The 19,026-nt window shown below is 52.9% G+C and overlaps 2 protein-coding genes across 2 annotated transcripts in view; one reads left to right on the top strand and one right to left on the bottom strand.

The window, feature by feature from the left end:
- Positions 1-1,445: 1,445 nt before the first annotated feature.
- On the top strand, positions 1,446-4,812 carry RND2 (Rho family GTPase 2; the record flags this gene model as incomplete). Its single annotated transcript, XM_081218956.1, has 5 exons — positions 1,446-1,547; positions 2,015-2,102; positions 2,881-2,990; positions 3,667-3,801; positions 4,011-4,812. 5 exons carry the CDS (start codon positions 1,446-1,448, stop codon positions 4,275-4,277), a joined length of 702 nt encoding a protein of 233 aa, XP_081075082.1. The 3' UTR covers positions 4,278-4,812.
- An 11,765-nt stretch (positions 4,813-16,577) lies between these two features.
- BRCA1 (BRCA1 DNA repair associated) overlaps positions 16,578-19,026 on the bottom strand; it is a 63,479-nt gene continuing 61,030 nt past the window's right edge. Inside the window, 3 exon segments of the mRNA XM_081220385.1 lie at positions 16,578-17,995; positions 17,997-18,103; positions 18,962-19,022. Of these exon segments, the coding sequence (XP_081076511.1) occupies positions 17,957-17,995; positions 17,997-18,103; positions 18,962-19,022 (207 nt within the window). The 3' untranslated portion in view covers positions 16,578-17,956.

Genomic DNA, 19,026 nt, shown 5'->3' with positions numbered 1-19,026 from the left:
GTGGGGCGCCGGGACGGGGGCGGGGCCTCGAGCGCGGACTTAAAGGGCCAGGGACACCGTGCAGGTGCGGTGCGAGCGCGAGAAGTGGAGAGGAGGCGCTTATTGGGTACGGGCCCACGCGAGGTCCTTCTTGGGATCATGAAGACTACGAGTTAATTTGCTTACTTATTCATAATAATTAAGCTAAAAATATATTAAGGGACAAGGACGATCCCAAAACCTGAGCTTACATCAGATGTGGGGAGCCAGCCACCTGTGGAGCGGAACCCAACCGAGTCGTTCCTCAGGCTCTGACACGACCCAAATGAGACCCATTCTTTGCTTGCAGTGGCAAACTTGGAGCAGGGTGACCGAGCCATCTGACTTTGTTAAAGCCCTGTGCTTCAATTGTCCTTTCTGTAAAATGGTGATGGTGTTGCTTGCTCTAGTTAATCTTTACAGGGTAAAGATAAAATTAAATCGAGTATCCTCTATTTAAAGAAGCGCTTTTAAACGGTAAAAGATGCCATGCAAATGCAAAACAGAGGTTTGATTATTGTTAGACTCCGAATCAAGCCTGAAATGACTTTAGAGCTTGTTTCCGGCTCCAGCACGGCTGTCACCCTGGGCAGTTCTATCTTCCTCTTCTTTGTCCCGGTCTCCGTCTCCCCGAAGCATCCACCAGAGGACGCAGCTTCCCCAAAACTTTCCACCCTGCGCTTGGCTGGAGAAACTCAGTCCTTGCTTCCCTGCTCGCCCGGGCCCGCGGTTAAATCACCGCAGCCCCAGGCCAGGCCGTCCGTTGCCATGGGAACGGAAAGCCAGGGCGTCACCATTGTCCGGGTGGGTGTATTGGAGTCCTTGCCTATACATCCCCAAGACTCCCTGCCGGGACTTTAGAGTGGGGGAGGAAGACCGTACCAAAAAGACGCCCTTTTTCCCCCTACCTTCTCGCGCCCCCTTCTGTTCAGAAAGTGGATGGCTTCCCCCGCGCGTGTCCGCACTAGCACACCGGCGTTCACACGTGGTACGCAGAAGGCCCAAGCCTCGCGCTTGTGCAGCTCCCACCCTACCCCTCAGAACTTTCCCCGAACTCTGCCCCTCCCCCATCCCTAAGGAAGTCAACTCAGTCAAATAACCCGGTTCAGCACGTCCCAAACCCAAAGGGGCCCATTAGACCACACCCGCGCGCTAGAACCCTTCTCCTGGGCCTCTGTTTCCCCGGGGCTCCGCCCCGCTCCTCTGGGCCCCGCCCCCAGGCAGTGCGGGGCGGGAGGCGGGGCCGGGGGCGCGGCCGCCGGGCTGGGGGCGGGGCCCGGGGGGGCCGCGGGCCCGGGCGGGGGCTCGGCGCGGGCCCGAGAGATGCCGGTGTCGGCGGCCCGAGCGGCTGCAGCTGCAGCAGCGGGGGAGGCGGCAGCGGAGCCCGGGAGGGGGGCTGCGCGGGGGGCCGGCGCGTAGCCGGGAGTATGGAGGGGCAGAGCGGTCGCTGCAAGATCGTGGTGGTGGGGGACGCGGAGTGCGGCAAGACGGCGCTGCTGCAGGTGTTCGCCAAGGACGCCTACCCCGGGGTGAGGAGCCGGCGTCTTGGGAGGGGGGCGCTGAGGCCGCGGGGGTGGGTGACTGGGGCCTGGGGGACGGACGGAAATGGGTACTGGGGTAACCAGGGATCAGAGAGAGGGGCTTGGAGGACTGGGGAAAGCGTTGGGGTTTCTGAAAGGACTGCAGAGGTTTGGGGTGGGAGCAGGGTGAGATGAATGGGGTTTGGGAGAACCGGAGGATCCCGGAGGGGGCGCTAGGGGAATGTCGGGGGTCCTGGGCATTGGAGAGGGGAAGAACTAGGGCCTGAAAGGACCGGGAGGGGGTCCGGGAGCCTAGCAGAGATTCCGCTGAGGCAGCCGCTCCCGGGATCTCCCCTTTGCCCGACACCGGACCAACTTGTGTCCTCGGGCTGGGCTGCGCGGCGTGTGGGAATGAGGAGGGCATTTGTCTGGGGTGAGCACTGGAGGATCTCATCTTGAGCCATTCATGTCTGCAGAGTTATGTCCCCACCGTGTTTGAGAACTACACCGCGAGCTTTGAGATCGACAAGCGCCGCATTGAGCTCAACATGTGGGACACTTCAGGTAGCCAAGTCCCTCGGGGTCACCCTGACTTCCAAGGCCCCCACCCTGCTCCCTCCCTGGGCTAGATCCTTAGGCTCCAGGTCAACCCAGCCCATCCATCCTATTCTAGGAGGAAGGAAAATTAATTTTCTGCTTAAAGCCAGGAAAACTAGGCAGAGCTTTCAGAGACACATAGAAACCTTGTCCTGAAGGAGAAAGCCCAGTATCCCATCCCCTCAGCTCGATTCTGCATACCTGGGAAAGTTGGGAAGGAATGGCTTTTATTTTGGAACATGTTTCTTAGGAGATAGGGCTGGGTTTAGGAAAGACATTTAGAATTTCTTTCGGGGGCAGGAAACTGCTTCTCTAGACTGAACTAGAGAAATCTGAGATCAAGTCCCGGGAGGGTGGGAGGGGTTTTTTGTTTTGTTTTAAGTTTTTACTTGGCTCCCCTGGAGAGCTTTAGAAGATGTCTGTCAAAGCCCAGAAAGCACATGCAAAATTTTGTGAGAATGTTGAGAGATTTCATGAGCTTCTCAAAGACTCAGAAAAGATGATGGATGATTACTTTTAGAGAACCCCCTAGGGAAGTGGAGAGCTGTTTTCTGCCATCTAACCTCCCCTCTGTCTACTCCCTTCCTTGGAGAAACACAGACTCCTTGATGGGTATTAATACCTGCTCTTTCCCATTCTGTGCTCAGAATCCCTTGACCGGGATTGCTAAGGTCTCCCACTCCCTTCCAGGCCTTCCGCACACTCAGGGCCCTCGTCTGTCCCCTCCCTCCCTGTCTTCTCTCAGGTTCCTCTTACTACGATAACGTCCGGCCTCTGGCCTATCCTGATTCGGATGCTGTGCTCATCTGCTTCGACATTAGCCGACCAGAAACACTGGACAGTGTCCTCAAGAAGGTGGGAGCCTAGGGAAGCAGGCCAGCTAGACTGAGGGGGACCAGAAAACACATGGCCCAGGAGGAGGGAATTTCAGCTGAGCATGGCCGTCGGGGAGAGTGTGTGTGAAGCTCTCACCCTTCCCAATCCCCCCCCTGACTTCCTGGAAATCAGTCCTCAGAGCTGGATATGGCATCTGGGGGAGATGGGGGACAACAGGGAGAAGTACTCAAGGGACTTCTCGTCCACCCTCCCCATCTCCTTGGGTGTGGGAGCCCCAGATGGAGGGGATAGGAATGCTCCTGCTGGAGCTCAGGAAAGCCCTGTGGTCTCCTCTCCAGACCCCTATCTCCATGAGAAAAGCCCATGGTGAATGGACAGGAGTCAGCTAAGGCAGCCCCAGTTCCCAGTGAGGGGAAGGGAGGGCGGGATTGGTCTGTTCCCGGGAGCAAATTTGGGAAAGGGGGTGGCAGACCCTTCATGGCCACTGAGGTAGAAGCAGGGCCCCCCCCCGCCCTCTCCTCCCTTCCCTTCTCCCACACCCTTCCTGCTTTCAGCCCGAGCCCACCACTCTCACCTCCTTGCTTACTTACATGGGAGAGCCCAGAGAGGTGCATGGTTTCTGCATGCTGTGAGCAAGGATTCACCCTGTGCCGCTTTCTACCCCTGCCTAACTCTGTTTTCTTCCTCCAAATAGTGGCAAGGGGAGACTCAGGAGTTTTGCCCCAATGCCAAGGTTGTGCTGGTTGGCTGTAAACTAGACATGCGGACCGACCTGGCCACACTGAGGGAGCTGTCCAAGCAGAGGCTTATCCCTGTTACACATGAACAGGTGGGACCCTTGATCTCTGACCTAGTCCCCGCCTAGACCTCTCACCTCTGCCCGTCTCAGCCTCTGATTTGAAAACACCCAATCTGGCTAATCCCTTGCCCTGGCCTCTGACCTGATCCCTTGACCCCCCCCCTGCCCTCAGCTTCCCTGCCCCTTGCTGAGCTGCAGGCTAAGCCCTGTAACTCTCTCCACTCACTCCATCCTTCCAGGGCACTGTGCTGGCCAAGCAGGTGGGGGCCGTGTCCTACGTGGAGTGCTCCTCCCGGTCCTCTGAGCGCAGCGTCAGAGATGTCTTCCACGTGGCCACAGTGGCCTCCCTCGGCCGGGGCCATAGGCAGCTGCGCCGTACTGACTCACGCCGGGGACTTCAGCGATCTACTCAGCTGGCGGGACGGCCGGACCGGGGAAACGGGAATGGGACCGGAAACGAGGGCGAGATACACAAGGATAGAGCCAAGAGCTGCAACCTCATGTGAAGGGCCCCGTGGGCAGACCGAGGAGGGAAGGTGAAGGCACAGTTGTCCCCCTGCTGGCCCCCGGCCTCCTGACCTCCTGACTCTGGCTGGGACTTCAGGGCGGGCGAGTGAGCAGTTCTCCTGGGCAGGGAAGCTGGAGGCAGAAGGGTACCGCCATTCCCCACATGCTCATTCAGCTCCTCTCCAAGGCAAGTTGAGGGAACTAGCAGAACAGGCATCTGGGCTGGGAGCTGGGATGGGGCCAGAGGGTTGGGGAAGCTGGCATCAAGCAGTGACCTTGGTTGAGTCTCCGTATAGGCAGGGTGCCTTCCCTCCCCACCTTCAGTTCCCATATCCTGGTCCTGGCTTCCTTCCCCAAGGAAAGTGTCCATTTTCTGACCTTCCCTCTTCCTCTCCTCTCACTGCTACTGCTGTTCTCACTCGTCCTAACCTCCAGGCAACACGCACTAAATTAAAAAGCAAGTTGAGAAGCCTCTCCCCCGATTTACCCAGCAGTCTTAGCTCCCTCCCTCCCTTCCCCCAAGAGTCCCCAAATAAAGCCCATGTCCATGGAAAACGACTGTGGCTTTAGTTTTGTTGCTTTCTAAAAAACCAATCTACCAGTCTCTAGCAGCAGGAGGGAAAGTTAGACTTCAGTAAGAACTTCCCTGTCGACGCCCACAGATGGCGCAGAGGAAAAAGCTATGGGTTGGATCAGCAGTGTCCTTTTAGGAGCCAGAGGCGGGAGAGAGAGAGATCTTGGGAATATTCATGTCAGTTAATGAGCCAGACAATCCTAAAGCCGTTAGGGGGTTTTAAAGTGGACTGATGTGCAATTCATTACTCAGCCCAACTGGGGCCCCCGGCTAATGTGGGAAGGGTCCTGCTGAAGTGGTCCAGGCCCCTTGCTCACCGTGTCCAGCCCCAGCTTGGAACCTGCTGGTGCCCTGGGAGCTGTGGGTGTAGGGAGGGCATCAAAAGCCTCCATATCAGGGTGACCCTGTACAGAGTGGTTTCCCAAGGGAACAGTAGTTTGATTCTGGGGCCTCCTTGGAGGCCGGGGCAGGGGCTCTCTCCCTCTTTCCATCCTGAGCTCCTGGATGATTTTGGAGGGAGCACAAGGTGTGAGTTGAGGGTCACACCTCCCCAACCCCCTACAGAAGGAAAGACGGTGGAGGGGCCGGCCAGAGCACTTGTTGTCAGGAAAGACAGTGCTGGTCTGTTTTCTCCGGAGTCTGGTTTCACATTGTCCTGTATTCCCTCCCTGGCTCTGATCCCACTGGCCTCTTTTCGGTGACATTCTCCCCCAGGATCCATCCGTGGCTCTCCCCTCCCCCAGCCCCAGCCAGTTCTTCAGACACAGTCTGGGAGAGAACACAGACCTTACCCTCCCATCTGCTGGGATCCCCACCTAATTCACAGCCCATCTTTCCCTCATTCATTCAGCAAATGTGTACTGAGCACCAACTGTGTGCCAGACACTGGCTTGGGATTCTGAAAGGACCCGCCTCTGTGCTCTGGAGGCCAGCCCGGTGGGGAAGGGAGGTACCCCAGGTGTGATGGCTCCTTGGTTGTGGAAGCTCCTTACAGCCTCAGAAGCCCATCCTCTGAGCCAGGTCCTTGAGGGTTGAAGAGGAGTTTGCCAGGCAGGGAAGGGGTAGGACAGGCACTCTGAGCAGAGGGTACAGCATGTGCGAACACGTGGAGATGAGGGAGAGCATGGCACGACTGGGGCTGCCATGGCAGGGAGGGCGGAAGACAAGGCTAGGGGAAGGTACAGGGAGCCCGCTGCAGGGCCCACAAAGGAACCAGGGCTTCACTCTGAGGGTGTGAGGCAGCACGAGGGATTTCAAGCAGAGAATGAAGGGACCAGATTTGGGTTTTGGGTAGATGGTTATCCGGATGAGGTGATGGGGGGCTGGGGTGGGGGTGGGGTGGGGGGCGCAGGGAGGGCGTCTAGGGGGCTTGGCTCTGTGATGTGTCATTTAAAATAGCTTCTCCCTCGGGACTTCCCTGGCGGTTCAGTGGTTAAGACTCTGCGCTTCCACTGCAGGGGGCACGGGTTCAGTCCCTGGTCAGGTTAACTAAGATCCTGCATGCCAGGCAGTGTGGCCAAAAAATAAACAAATAAAATAGCTTCTCCCTTCCCTATGCCAGGGCCCAGTCTTGAGAGGAAAGGAAATCCCCAGCCACTCCTGGCTCATCAAACCCTCCTTATCCTCCCTCTTCCTCCAAGACCCTGTCCTGGTCCATCTCAGCCAACCTTTTCAAGGATTCTGGGACAGCTTCAAGGGCACCGGGCACCCTACCCTCTTAAACTGAGACCTGGTTAGGGGCTGACTCCAAGATCTTCTGCAAGGATACTGAGTCCTGGCTTGAGGGTGCTGGGGAGCGCTGGGGCTCAGCTAGGCGGACCTCAGTCTGGTCCCAGAGGCCTGACCCTTCCCCCACAGGGGCCTGACATACCACTGTCGTCTTGGGATTTTTGTCTGTGGCTTCTCATCTCCACTTTGGACTTTGGTACAAACCAGGCTCAAAGTACGGAGTGTTTGCACCCCCTCTCTTCTGCCAACCTCCCTCTCCTGCCATGCTCAGGGAATGCAAACACATTTCAATATTTGCCTAAAACAAACATAATTAGGAAGATAAATCAGCTGGAGGAACCCCTAAAGTTTAATACATTTCCACTACCACCAGGAACAGGTTTTGGTCCCCTCTGCAGGTCTGGGTTGCCAGACGTTTTATTTCCACAGAGGGGGCTGTGCCTCTGGGCTGAGGAGCCCAAAGGGTGAGAGGAGGGAATGGGGGCTGTTCCTAGATCCTCAAAGGCCCCTGCAGGCTGGAAGGAGGGGACCTTCCCCCCACCCCAGATGCAGGAGTCAGACCCAGCTTCCTCCTCTGCAGCTGCTTCCCCCACAAATTGGACACCCCTTTGGGAAACAATGTAGCCTCGTTAATCATTTAATGAAATAAACAACTGATCACATTGTGATGCTGCCAGTGTTTCTTAACCTCAGCAATCAGCCGGCCCTGGAGGGAGGAGGGGGAAGGCGGGGACTCGGTCTAACACCTGAAATGCTTCAGCTGACCGGAGGGTCGTCATCCCCTTATGACGCCCAGCCTTTCCAGGAGGGACAGTCATGAAAAGCGCTTGATATTTGGAGGCAGAGGTCCGAGGGCCTGGGTCCTAGCTCTGCTGCTTCCTCCCTGGGGAGCCTTTAGTGAGGCCCTGCAGGCGTCTGAACCTCAGTTTTCACCCTTGGAAAAGGGAGCTGATTGCCACGTCTGCCTCACTGTGTTGCTGAGGAGGATTCAGAGAGGAGAAAGGATGTAGAGAAGCTGTCTGACCCTTTAAAGGGGCTGAACTGATACCCACCTTTATTCTTACAACTTGCACATCCAGGCTTGAGCGCCTCTGAACTGGGCCTGATGGAATAAGGAAAGGCTTCTTGGAGAGGGCCTCTTGTGCTGGGATTCAGACTGGAGGAGGGCCAGAACACAGGACGGGGCAGGTCAGGTGTCTCGTCCCCATACCTATCCTGAGGGCTAGAGAGAGAGGTCTAGTGACTCCTCCAAGGGACGTCCTTTGGTCCCCATTTTTCTGAACTCCCCCCATTACCTTTTCTGAAGTCTGGGTGAGGGCACCAGGTTGCCATAGTGACCCCACTCCAGATACACGCAGACTGGTCCTGCAGGCTGAGGGAGGTGGGGGGAAGGGGTCATGTCCCGCAGGCTCCCGGTGGACACCAGGACCGTGGCAGGCAGTCCTGGTACAGCTGTCCCCTACACTACTCTCTCTTCCCCAGGAAAGGGGTTCAGCTCTTCTGAGTGTCCCCCCCTGCGTCTCTGCCAACAAAGGAGTTTCTTCTACACAGTGCAGCCCCTCTCCCCCCTTTCCCCCTTTCAGCTGGGTTCCCAGGTCTCTCTCCATTTCTAGCCAATCCCCTACTCCCTCTCCTCAAGGCTGGGGGTGAGGGTCAGAGAGAGGGGAGGCACCAGGTCCAGGCATGTGGGGTGATTCCCAAGCAGCTACCCCTGCCAGCAGCCAAAGAGACAAGAGGGCCACGTACATAAGTGCCCCTCCCCCCCAAGAAAATGCCTCTGCTGTTGACTCCTAAATAACAGATGTCTGTCTGCATATTAATGAGATTGGACGAATAATTGGTGAGTTTTTCATTCAGTGTCAGAATGAACCCAGAGGCCTTATGTTCATGCACACAGACACCCACTCACTGACTCTCCCCTTCCCCCATAGCACAATGAGACAGAGGCAGTGGCTGGCAAGCTTGAGCCACAAAGGGGAGGGGCGGACAGGGAAGTGGGAGGGGGCGTCAGCAGGAGGGAGACTGCCACCGTCTGGGTCTGTCAGGTTTCTCCCTCTTGACTGCTATCTGCCCAGTCCCCCACTCCCACCAGGGGCAAAAGCTTGCATTTGTGAGATTTCACCACCGTGCAGAAGGGGCCCAGAGGAAGGTGGGAGCCTGAAGGTAGGGAGCGGGGAGGCAGGTGCTGCCCAGAGGGGAGCAACAAAGCAGTGGCCTCCTTCAGCAAGGTTGTTACCTCCCATGAGCCTGGAATCAGGGGGCCCTTACCCTGCTTAGCCCCTGTGCCAGGGTGTGAGGTGATTTTTGAGTCAGATAGCTGCCATCTGCCAGCTGGGTGCTCTTGTGCAAATTACCCGACCTCTCTGAGCCTCTCATTTTCCCGTCTCCAAGAACACCATCTTGCAAGACTGAAAGGAAGAAATGAGATAAAATGTGTCATGTGTCTGTCTTAGTGCCTGGTTTACAATAGGCCCCCACACATATTTGTTTTCTCCCCACCTATCCCTAAAACACACCAGGACAGTTTCAAAATTGCTGCCTCTCCTGCCGGACACACGCTCGTTAGGGCAGGGGCGAATGAGAAGTTTAGTAATTATCCTGGCTGCCTAGAAACCTGGGGGTAAAGATAGAGAGGAGCAGGAACAGAGAAAGATTAGATAGACACAGGAGAGAGAAGTGATGGAACCCAAGGCCTGGAACAGAAGGTTAGACCACAGAGATACAGAGCCGCAAGCTGGGAATGGAGAAGGTACTGCAAGCAGTGGAGTGAGCCCTGGAGTGAGAGTCTGGAATCTACACGGTAAATTCCAGAAGCCCTGGCTCCGCCATGCTCACTGTTTGACCTTAGCGAGTCTCATCCCCTCTTAGCATCTTAGTCTCCTCATCTGTAAAATGAGGGGTTGATTTGCTCTCTGGGTCCCTTCGCACTATGTGAGAACAGGAGCCCCAGCGGCAGCGGGTTGGTGGGGGGAGCAGGGAAGAGGAGGAGGGATTGCCCCCCCCCCGCCCCCAGCAACTTACTATGGCCCATCGGTCACTCTTGCTCTGTGTCCTCCCTCCCTTGGTAAATGGATCTGCTGCGCCAGCAAACAACTGTCCATTGTGTCCTAATGAGGGCCGAGCAGGGAAAACCAATCACTTATGATGCAAATGAGCGGCGGCTGCGGCCTCGTCGCTCTCACTGAGCGCCTCTCTTCAGCGCTGCCCCAGTTGGGCCTTTCTCCTTGGCCCCAGTTCCCATCTGGTCCTGGAGGAGGAGGGTCAGGCCCAGACCGCCCTCCCCATTGTCCTTCACTGCCACTCCCGGCAAGGGGGCTCTAGCCTCACAGCTTCCACGAGGCCCCGCTTCCCTCCCCACCCCCAAAGAGCTCCCAGGGCAGCTCGGTTTTTGTTTTTAATTAAGGTGAAATTCACATAACATAAAAGTAACCATTTTAAGGTGTACAGTTCCGTGGCATTTAGTGCATTGACACTGTTGTGCAACCACCACCCCTCTGGGCGTGGGTGTCATGCGCCTCTGCCCATCTCCACACCCTACAAGCTCCAGTGGCACAGGGAAGCGGCGGAGGCCTCAGCAAAGGGTCGAGGAGTAATGGAGGTTGGTGTTGGGCTAAAGGCTGAGTAAAGCCCAGAGCTGGCCTGGGGTGAAGAGGACAAGGCCTGCTCTTTAGAATGGAGACCAGGGAGAAAGCTCGGGCTTTGGTGGGAAGGGAGAGATCGTCACTGCTTTCCCCAGCACAGCCCTGGAGCCACATCTTTAGGAAATGGCCTCTTGAATTGCTGTAGAGATTTTTTTCCCTTAATTTTTCTGACATTTGGTTGGAAACCGGAGGAGGTTCCAGCACACATCTTGGCTTCCATGGCTTTCAGAGTCTCTGGGCACTTGGGGATGGCCCCACCAGCAGGCGTCTCACCTTGGCAGCTGTGGAGCACCATGAGACGGCCCCCAAAGCCCTCTGCCTCCAGGAGAGACCTCTCCTCACCAAGACCCAGGCTTCACCAAGGGAAGATTTTCTACCCACTTGGCACTAGTTTATCGCAGAAGTCCTATAGCCTAACAGCTGGGAAGACCCACGTAAGTTGTAATTTGAGTTTCTCTTGCCATTTGGTTTTAGATTGTTTTCAAAAGATGGCAAACATCTGATTACCTGTGTGTCTGTGTTACCTTTGGATTCAGCTCTTTTTCCCTCTTCCCTAATCTGGGACATGTAGTAATGCTTTAAACAAACAAACAAACAAACAAACCAACAAACCCACAAAAACTCTTCTGGAATTAACCAGAAGCCAACTGCTGCAGCATTGCAGAGAAAAAACTGTACAGGGTCACACACTTTCTTTTATCTTCCCTGGCCCCTACCCCCACCCAACTGGAGTCCACACTCCCTCTCTCAGACAAGACACAGCCCAGGCACCATAATGAGAGCATTTTCATCTGTGTTCTCATGAACAGGGAGCCCTGGGCTCGTCAGCTCCAGGTCTGCCAGCAATTCACTGGGTGCCCTTTGACCAGGCCCTGGACCTCAGTTTTGTTTTTGCTTTAGTTGTTTTTGGCTGTGCGGTTCGGCTCACGGGATCTTAGTTCCCCAAACGGGAACTGGACCCAGGCCCTTGGCAGTGGAAAGCATGCCAAGTCCCAACCACTGGACCGCCAGGGAATTCCCATGGGCCTCAGTTTTATTACCTATAAAGTGGGGATAACAGTCTCTACCTTAGTGATCTCCTAGGGAACAAGCAAGGAGAGAGAAATAATGGTTGTGCCAGGGCTTTGAACTTGCAAAGAGATTATCATGAGCATCCTAATTATTTCTCCAGTGATGGCGGCATAGCAGTTTATCTATCTTGAGTATCTAGCCTGGAGGAGGCCCTGCTGGAGGACACATGGAGAGGGGACTTCCTTCTCTGTCTGCGTGGGTGTTGGTTTGATTCATCACAAAGCAGTAGGCTTCATGATAGGCAGAAGAGAATCAAGGAGGAAATCTGTAGGTGTGGACTTAGAAGAGAAAGAGCGATTCTTGGACGTTTAGATCTCTCGTACTGGTTTTGGAGTAAATTTGGGTACTAGAAAAATGGGTGGGAGGGATTGAAGGGAATTAGCAGTCTCAGTGGCAGAACATGGCTTGTTTTCCAGGACTAAAGTTCTTGAGGGTGGGGCTAGCAGCTGGATAAGGCCTTTACTCAATGAGTCCATTCATTCATTCTTTAAACTCTTGCATTCAGCAAATATTCATTGAGTACCCAACAGGGTGTCTGCCAGGAACAGAGCTGGGTTATAACAAAGATAAAATGATACTAATCCTACCCATAAGGACCTTCTAGCCAAATAGAGACAATAGAGTATGTGCAAAATAACTTACTGAGGGAAGAAAGTATCATAAATGAAGCAAAGCTTCTGGGATGCTGAGCGGGGAGATTCTGGCCTGGAAGTGGAGAGGGCTCTGTGGAGGAGGTGGGCTGGGCAGTATTTGGGCCTGCAGAGTGGGCAGAGCAGGACTCAGTGAGGACAAGACAGAGTGTGAGCAAAATCTGTGGGTCCCCGTATCTGGTGGCCGGGGTGCCTGAAAGGAAACAGCAGGTGAGGCACTGGTGGGTATGGATTTCAGCTTAGAAGGGAAGCCTGAGGAGACCGGGTGGGTCAGAGAAATAGATCCTTAGAAGATTCTCCCAAATCTTCTTCTGGATCCTCTCCCTAATTCTGCTAGTTGGGGGCTCTTAACTGGGACTTCTGGCATCTCCTGGCTTTTCACCTGGCCAAATCCTACCCAAGAGCCAGCTTGAGATGCTTTGTCCCCTTATACTAAGCCAGTGGCTCTCCAACTTGAGCTTGTTTCAGAATCACAGATTGCTGGCCCCACGTCCGGTTTCTGATTCAGTAGGTCTGAAGTGAGGCCCTGGAATTCGCTATCTAACAAGTTCCTAGACTATGTCGTTAGCCCCCACTCCCATTCCCCATCTGGGGACCATGCTTCGAGAATCACTGCATTAAGCTGCACGTCAAAACTGCCTTAGCGTTCTGGGTGCCGACACTAAGTCTCAAAGCTCTTGTTTGTTGGCCCCCATAATGTGGAGGCATGAGGTGACTCCACAGCAGGCGGAGCCCACCGCACAGCCCACAAGGGGCTTCTGAACCAGAAGACACGACTCTGCAAGGGTTATCGGTGGCCTCCTTGCTCCACCCATTGAGTAGTAAGCTCCTCCTCCCTCCCTCCCACAACCCTAGCAGACACAGAGTCCACTACGGAACCGGGCACGCAGTGGCCCCCTCAGTCATCAACCTCGCTGTTTTCACCTCCTAGGACTGGTTCCCAGCACAGTTCAGCCTCACACACACCTTTGTTTGCGTCAAAGTTTTGCCACCTCCTTTTGTGGTGTGATCTTGGGCAAGTTGCTTGGCCTCTCAAAGTGCCATTTTCCTTACTGGTAAGTTGGGAATAGTGCCTGGCGCCGAGGAGTGTGGCACGTGACGGTCGCTTATGATTATTATTGTTGTTGCTCCTGAGAGCATGCAAGACCGATGGTCCACAGACCCCATTTCTCTTCCTTTTTAATCGAATCATCTCCCACCTGCCTCCCGTTCTGCCCTCCCTGGGCCTTTCCTGTCATCACTCTGTGTCTCCCTGCCTTTCTCCCTCCAGGCCAGCTTTCCCTTCTCCCCTCGCAGGGCCCGCTGGCGGCCGACTCTTGCTGGGTAAGGGTTGTCTGTACCTTGATCTCCATCAGTCAATAAAGGTAAATTACAAAATCATTCGTTTTACTTGTTCTCATTACCTGGAGGGCTGTCTGAAATTGCCTTTCTTTGGAAAGCCACATTTGCATATCTCTATGCTGGAGTCAAAAGCTGCAGCTGTGGTTTCACTGCAATTTAAATATTAATAAAACCTCCTAAACCTCTAGCTGTTGTTTTAAGCAGTCTGGCTCTTCTCTGAGGTTGCTAATATAATTTAATCTTTGTCCTTTGCTTTGTATTTGTTTAAAGAGCCATTCTGGAGTCAACTGGAGCTAGCTGCTGCAACTTTGTAGATTAAGAACCACTCACCAGCGTGGGAACCTTAGTTTTCCTTAACAGGCCCAAGATCTTCCTAGAGACAAAAGAATAGACAGTAGGTAACATTTTATACCAATTAGCAGCCCCTTACACGAAGCCAGTGGTTCTCAAACCTGAGCTTGCTTCAGAATCACAGACTGCTGGGCTCTTCCCCTAGTTGTGATTCAGTAGGTCTGGAGTGAGGCCCTGGAATCTGCATATCTAACAGGTTTTGCCTGCCCCCACCCCCTCCACCCCATTCCCCATCAGGGGACCATGGTTTGAGAATCACTGTCCTAACCTGCATGTTAAACTGCATTATCATTCTGGGTCCCTGAAACTAGGTCTCCAGAGCTCTTATTTGTGGGCCCCCATAAGGTGTGGGAGTCTCTCCTGTCTTCCATTTCTTCTAGCCCCTCAAACCATTACTTAGATTTTCCTGATCGTTGAGACTCATTTCAGGATCTGCTTCCTCCTGCACCTCCCCAATCCTTGCTCTCCACAGTTCTCCTTAATTTTCTCTCCAGTTCTCCTTAATTTTCTATTTGCCCAGATCCACTTCTTTAATTTTCTCCTTGGTCTGGGCAGATTTAAAGCCTGTTGGAGGGAGCTAGGCATCCCTGGAGTACGGTACAGGGGCCTCCGCCTCAGCCATTTTACAGCCGTTGATAAGCAAGCTCCCACAGTCCCTGGGCAGTGAGCCCCATTCTCTCTCAGGTTCTGCGGGTAGATCTGCAGTTCCCCCTCACCCTGCCCTGCTCTCCTCACTGCCTGCCTCTGGGGCTGCCCTTATCTGCTCCTCGCAGCCTTCACAGGATACACTCTGGGCAGCCTGGCTCCTTCCACTCCAAACCCCCAACACTGATTCCTTTCTTCTCCCCCTGCATGTCTTTGAGCCGATACTTTGTGGATGATCCTGGCTGCATTTTTGGGGAGGAGATAATCTATGAGCTCTTCTCTGGGCCCCCCTCCCTGCGCCTGCATGATCATCCCTCCTCTTCTTTCCAGCTTCTTTGCAGAAGTTCATTTCGTGAAATGAGATAAAGGCAGTACAGAACTAGTTCCCAAAATGCAGCTGTGCCCAGAAAGGGCTGAAGACTGTGGGATGGAAAAGTGGGAGGATATCTTAAAGCCAGAGGTCAAAAAAGCAGGTAGCTTTACTCCATCTTCAGATAAGACTCTTAAGCTCTGCCAAGCATCCTGAGGCCAGGGCCAGAAGCTGACTTCCGGGAGAGGTTATGCAGAGCTGGAAAGACAGACTGGGTGGACATTTGTTGGGAGACCTTGAGAGGCAATTACAGAAAACTTCTAAATGTGTCTTAGTTGTCTCTGCTTTCACCCAGGATTCCTGGGAAGGCAGGATGTACTACATAGATGTTGCTTTTTCTATTAACCCATCGGTGATGGGAGCAGCAGGATGAGGCCTAGCTTACCCCCAGGGTCCAGTAAGCCATGGCTTGTCACTGGAAATGAGACACTTTTGACCGAAGACTGGGAAGCACTTGCTTCTTGCCTGCCTTTACGGACTCCCTGCCAGGTGGACAGGAAGCTGGCGTGGGCCCGAGAGAGGTCACACAGTGGGCAAGGCTGAACTGGCAGGTCCTGACAGCTGAAAGATAAGAAACCCTAAGCTGGGAAGCTGGATGGGAGTGGACAAAACAAGTAGCCGTGATCCAAGCCTGTAAATCCCCTTGCCCAGGGCTGCTTTCCCAGGGAGAGCTGCCACTTGGAGGCAGGAACTTTCTACCGCCTCCCACCACAGGCCATAAAGCCGGAGTGCTAGTTCCCCTCCCAGTCCGCTCCTCTCCCCAAATTCCCTTGAGGCTTGAACCAGTGCCTTCTGACCTGGGGTCAGTGACTGATGCAGGTGGAAAGCTGAATGATGGGATGGAAAGGGCATGGGTTGGGATCTTCGGTTGTCATTTATTAGCTGTGCAAACTCTGAGCAGAATCCTGTATTTCCAGTTCCTATTCTTCAAATGAGGTGACAAATACCCACTTCACAGAGCTGTGATGAAGACTAAATGAGATAAAAATGTAATAACGGCAGTTAGTTCCGTTTTCTCTACTTCTCCCCTCACCTACCCACCACCCTCCTTACAAATAAGGCAGCATTGCATCCTCTTTGCCTCAAAGAGAATTCCAATCTCTGAACAGGGTAAAGACCAACAAAAGATGAGACAGACTGTTTTCAGTGGATTAAGCATGTTAAACAGGAGTGGTTGTCAGAATTCCAAAGATGTCCTCCCTAGATTTCTGGCCCCGGCGTTAGTTATTCAATCAAACACTAAGCTAGGTAATGCTGTGAAGGGACTTTGCAACTGTAATTATGGTTCTGGACCTTATGATAGGGAGATCACCCTGGATTACCTGGTGGGCACAATCTCACCACTTGAGCCCTTAAAAACAGAAATTTCTTTGGCAGGAGTGAGAGAGATGAGGCAGAAGGGGAAGTCAGAGAGATTCCAAAAGTGAGACGGATTCGATCAGCCATTGCTGGCTTTGAAGATGGAGGTATGGGGTCATGAGTCCAGAATGTGGGTGGCCTCTAGAAGCTAAGGATGACCTCTGGCCGACAGCCAGCAAGGAAACAGAGAGCTTAGTCCTAGGAGTGCAAGGAACAATTCGGACAACGTGAAATGAGCTTGGAAACAGATTCATCCCCAGAGCCTCCAAGAAGGAACACAGCCCTGCCCTGCTGGCACCTTGATTTTGGTCTTATGAGACCCGAAACAAAGAAACCAGTTGAGTCAACTTGGACTTCGGACCTACAGAACTGTGAGATAATAAATGGGTGTAGTTTTAAGCCACTAGATTTGTGACAATTTGTTATGGCAGCAGTAGAAAACAAATATAAGGGTTTTTTGTTTGTTTGTTTGTTTGTTTCTGCGGTACGCGGGGCCTCTCACTGTTGTGGCCTCTCCCGTTGCGGAGCACAGGCTCCGGACGCGCAGGCTCAGAGGCCACGGCTCACGGGCCCAACCGCTCCACGGCATGTGGGATCCTCCCGGACCGGGGCACGAACCCGTGTCCCCTGCATCGGCAGGCGGACTCTCAACCACTGCGCCACCAGGGAAGCCCTATAATAAGGTTTTGAGGTCCCCTTGGTAACCCTAGGAGTCCCCTTGGTAACCCTAGGAGGTAGGTACTATTATTATCCCCGTTTTACAGATGAGGAGATGCAAGTAGTGAGAAAAGGCTCTGAGAAAGTCTGCAGGTGTGAGCCTTCAGAACAGTCATGCTTGGTGGAAGTGTTTGCTACCAAGTTTATTTCCAGGTGAAAAGCACATTTACAAAACATTTTGTACAATCAAGTCTGTACTGCCCACACACACTGGGGGGCTAAGGAAGCCCTCGTCCTTCCAACAGCTACAAACAGTCCTGGATAATGAGTTTATGAAAAACACTTTCTCTTCCTTCAGCAAACAAAATTATTTATGAATCTGTACATACAGTTCAGCAATAGGGAGCAAAGGGAAAAAAATTACCTCAAGGAAAGCAAACAGCTCCTTTCCTGGTGGGATCCATCATCTTACAGACATGAAATATTCATATCAGAGATCTTATATTTCAAGAGGAATGGGTTACATATCAGAGCTACAACAATAAACATTTTATTTGTCACTAATGGGGAATTAGAAGATTCTCTTTGGACACCAGAATTCTTGAAAAGATTCTGCTGTTTCAGAGCACATCAGTGCTAAGCAATTCTTTAGAAGCCCAGCAACTATAGCCCAGACTCTTGGAGATCAGGGTCAGCAAGACTCCCCTCTCCCCTAATTAACCCTCAAATTTCATATTATATCCATTACCGCCTCTGGATTTCCTCCCCAGTGCTCCACTCCAACACTTGAGAGCTGTCCAAGGACTGTTCTGATTTTAAGTCACGGCACAGATCCCCAAGTACGCACCGTCCGTTGAAGGATCTGACTCCTGGACTTTAAGAACACAAGGGTTTTGAGAAACAAATTTAGGGAAAACAGCTATTCTCCTGAGACCAACCACTCTGTGCCTCCAGCTCGAAGCCGACAGCCCCAGGACAGCCCCAGGACAAGGAAGAAGGCTGATAAATAATGAATCGGCATCTTGCTCAATTGGTGGGGTTTAAATGGTTTTAAATTCTTTTCAGGTGAAAAATTACCACAGTTTTGTGCTCATGGCAGATTTCAAAGGGAGACTTGAAGCAGAAAATCTTTAAGGGACCCTTGCAGAGCCAGAAGTTCTTTTCAGGCTGATGTACATAAAATATTTAGGAATCGGGGCTGTGGAAGGACTGAAGAGGCCTTTCCCTGGGCCTGGAAAAAGGTCATTTCTTAAGCTCATTCTTGAGGTCCTGCAGAGACGGGCCCTATCCCCTATATACATGGCTGGCTGGAATCAGCAGCAGCTCTGGGGGACCTGGGGTATCAGGTAGGTGTCCAGCTCCTGGCACTGGTAGAGGGCTACGCTGTCCAGTACCCACTCTCGGGTCACCACAGGTGCTTCACACATCTGCCCGATGACTGGGGACAGAGAACACAAGCAGAGATTAGTGTCAATTCGCATTTCCGCAGACCAGACTCTAGTCAATCTACTCGGGGCAACTGGTTGGATGAGTTCTTAGAGTGACTTAGGCAGGAGCAATATCACTGACCTTCAGCAGTGCTTCAGGACATAGAACCTTACTCAAAAGCCTGAGGACTGACTGCTGGTGAAAGCCTACAGCCTCTGGCAACTTTATTAACATGAGCTCCAATCTGTTAAAGGAAAAGTCACCAGAGAGAGCAAAACAGCATTGCAATTTAATGACGTGGAAACATGTTTGCCACATCTTAAGTGAAAAAGCAAAACAGTATGATGAGCATGACCACATTTGTATAAAATATATGTGTGTACATACATACACACCCAGGCCTGGAAGAATTTTCCGGTGATCATCTCCAAGTGGTGGGATTGCTGGGATTATTTTGTTGTGTTTGTGCTCATTTATATTTTATGTGATGACTTTTCATATTTAAGCACCCCCCCTGGAAACAGTTCATGCACTACTTTTATAATGCCAAATAAACAAACAACAGAAAAGTTTTAAAAGGACATTTTAGCCATTCATTCGTTCATTCAACAAATATTTATTGAGCACCTAGAATGTGCTGAGAACTATGTTAATCAAGCACTGGGTGACCTGTGTTGAATCAAACTCTTCCCACCCCATATGACGCAGGTACATGCCTATGGCCTTCCGGAGCCCCACACAGGTGCACCATCCACTCCAGTTGATCTAAACAGGACATTTAGACCTAAAATCACCACAGTAATCTGCACACTTAACCTGGGCCCTCTATCCCATACTCCTCTGGATGAAGGCTTACAGCAAGACTCACCATGGAAGCCACTGCCCTCTGTCCAGGCATCCGGCTGCACGACCACAATGGGTTGAGTACCCTGC

This window comes from Mesoplodon bidens, assembly GCF_964165515.1.
Source record: "Mesoplodon bidens genome assembly, chromosome: 19".
NCBI lineage: Eukaryota > Metazoa > Chordata > Mammalia > Artiodactyla > Ziphiidae > Mesoplodon > Mesoplodon bidens.
Note: the sequence above shows the minus strand (reverse complement) of the source record. Positions and strands in the feature narration are given on the sequence as shown.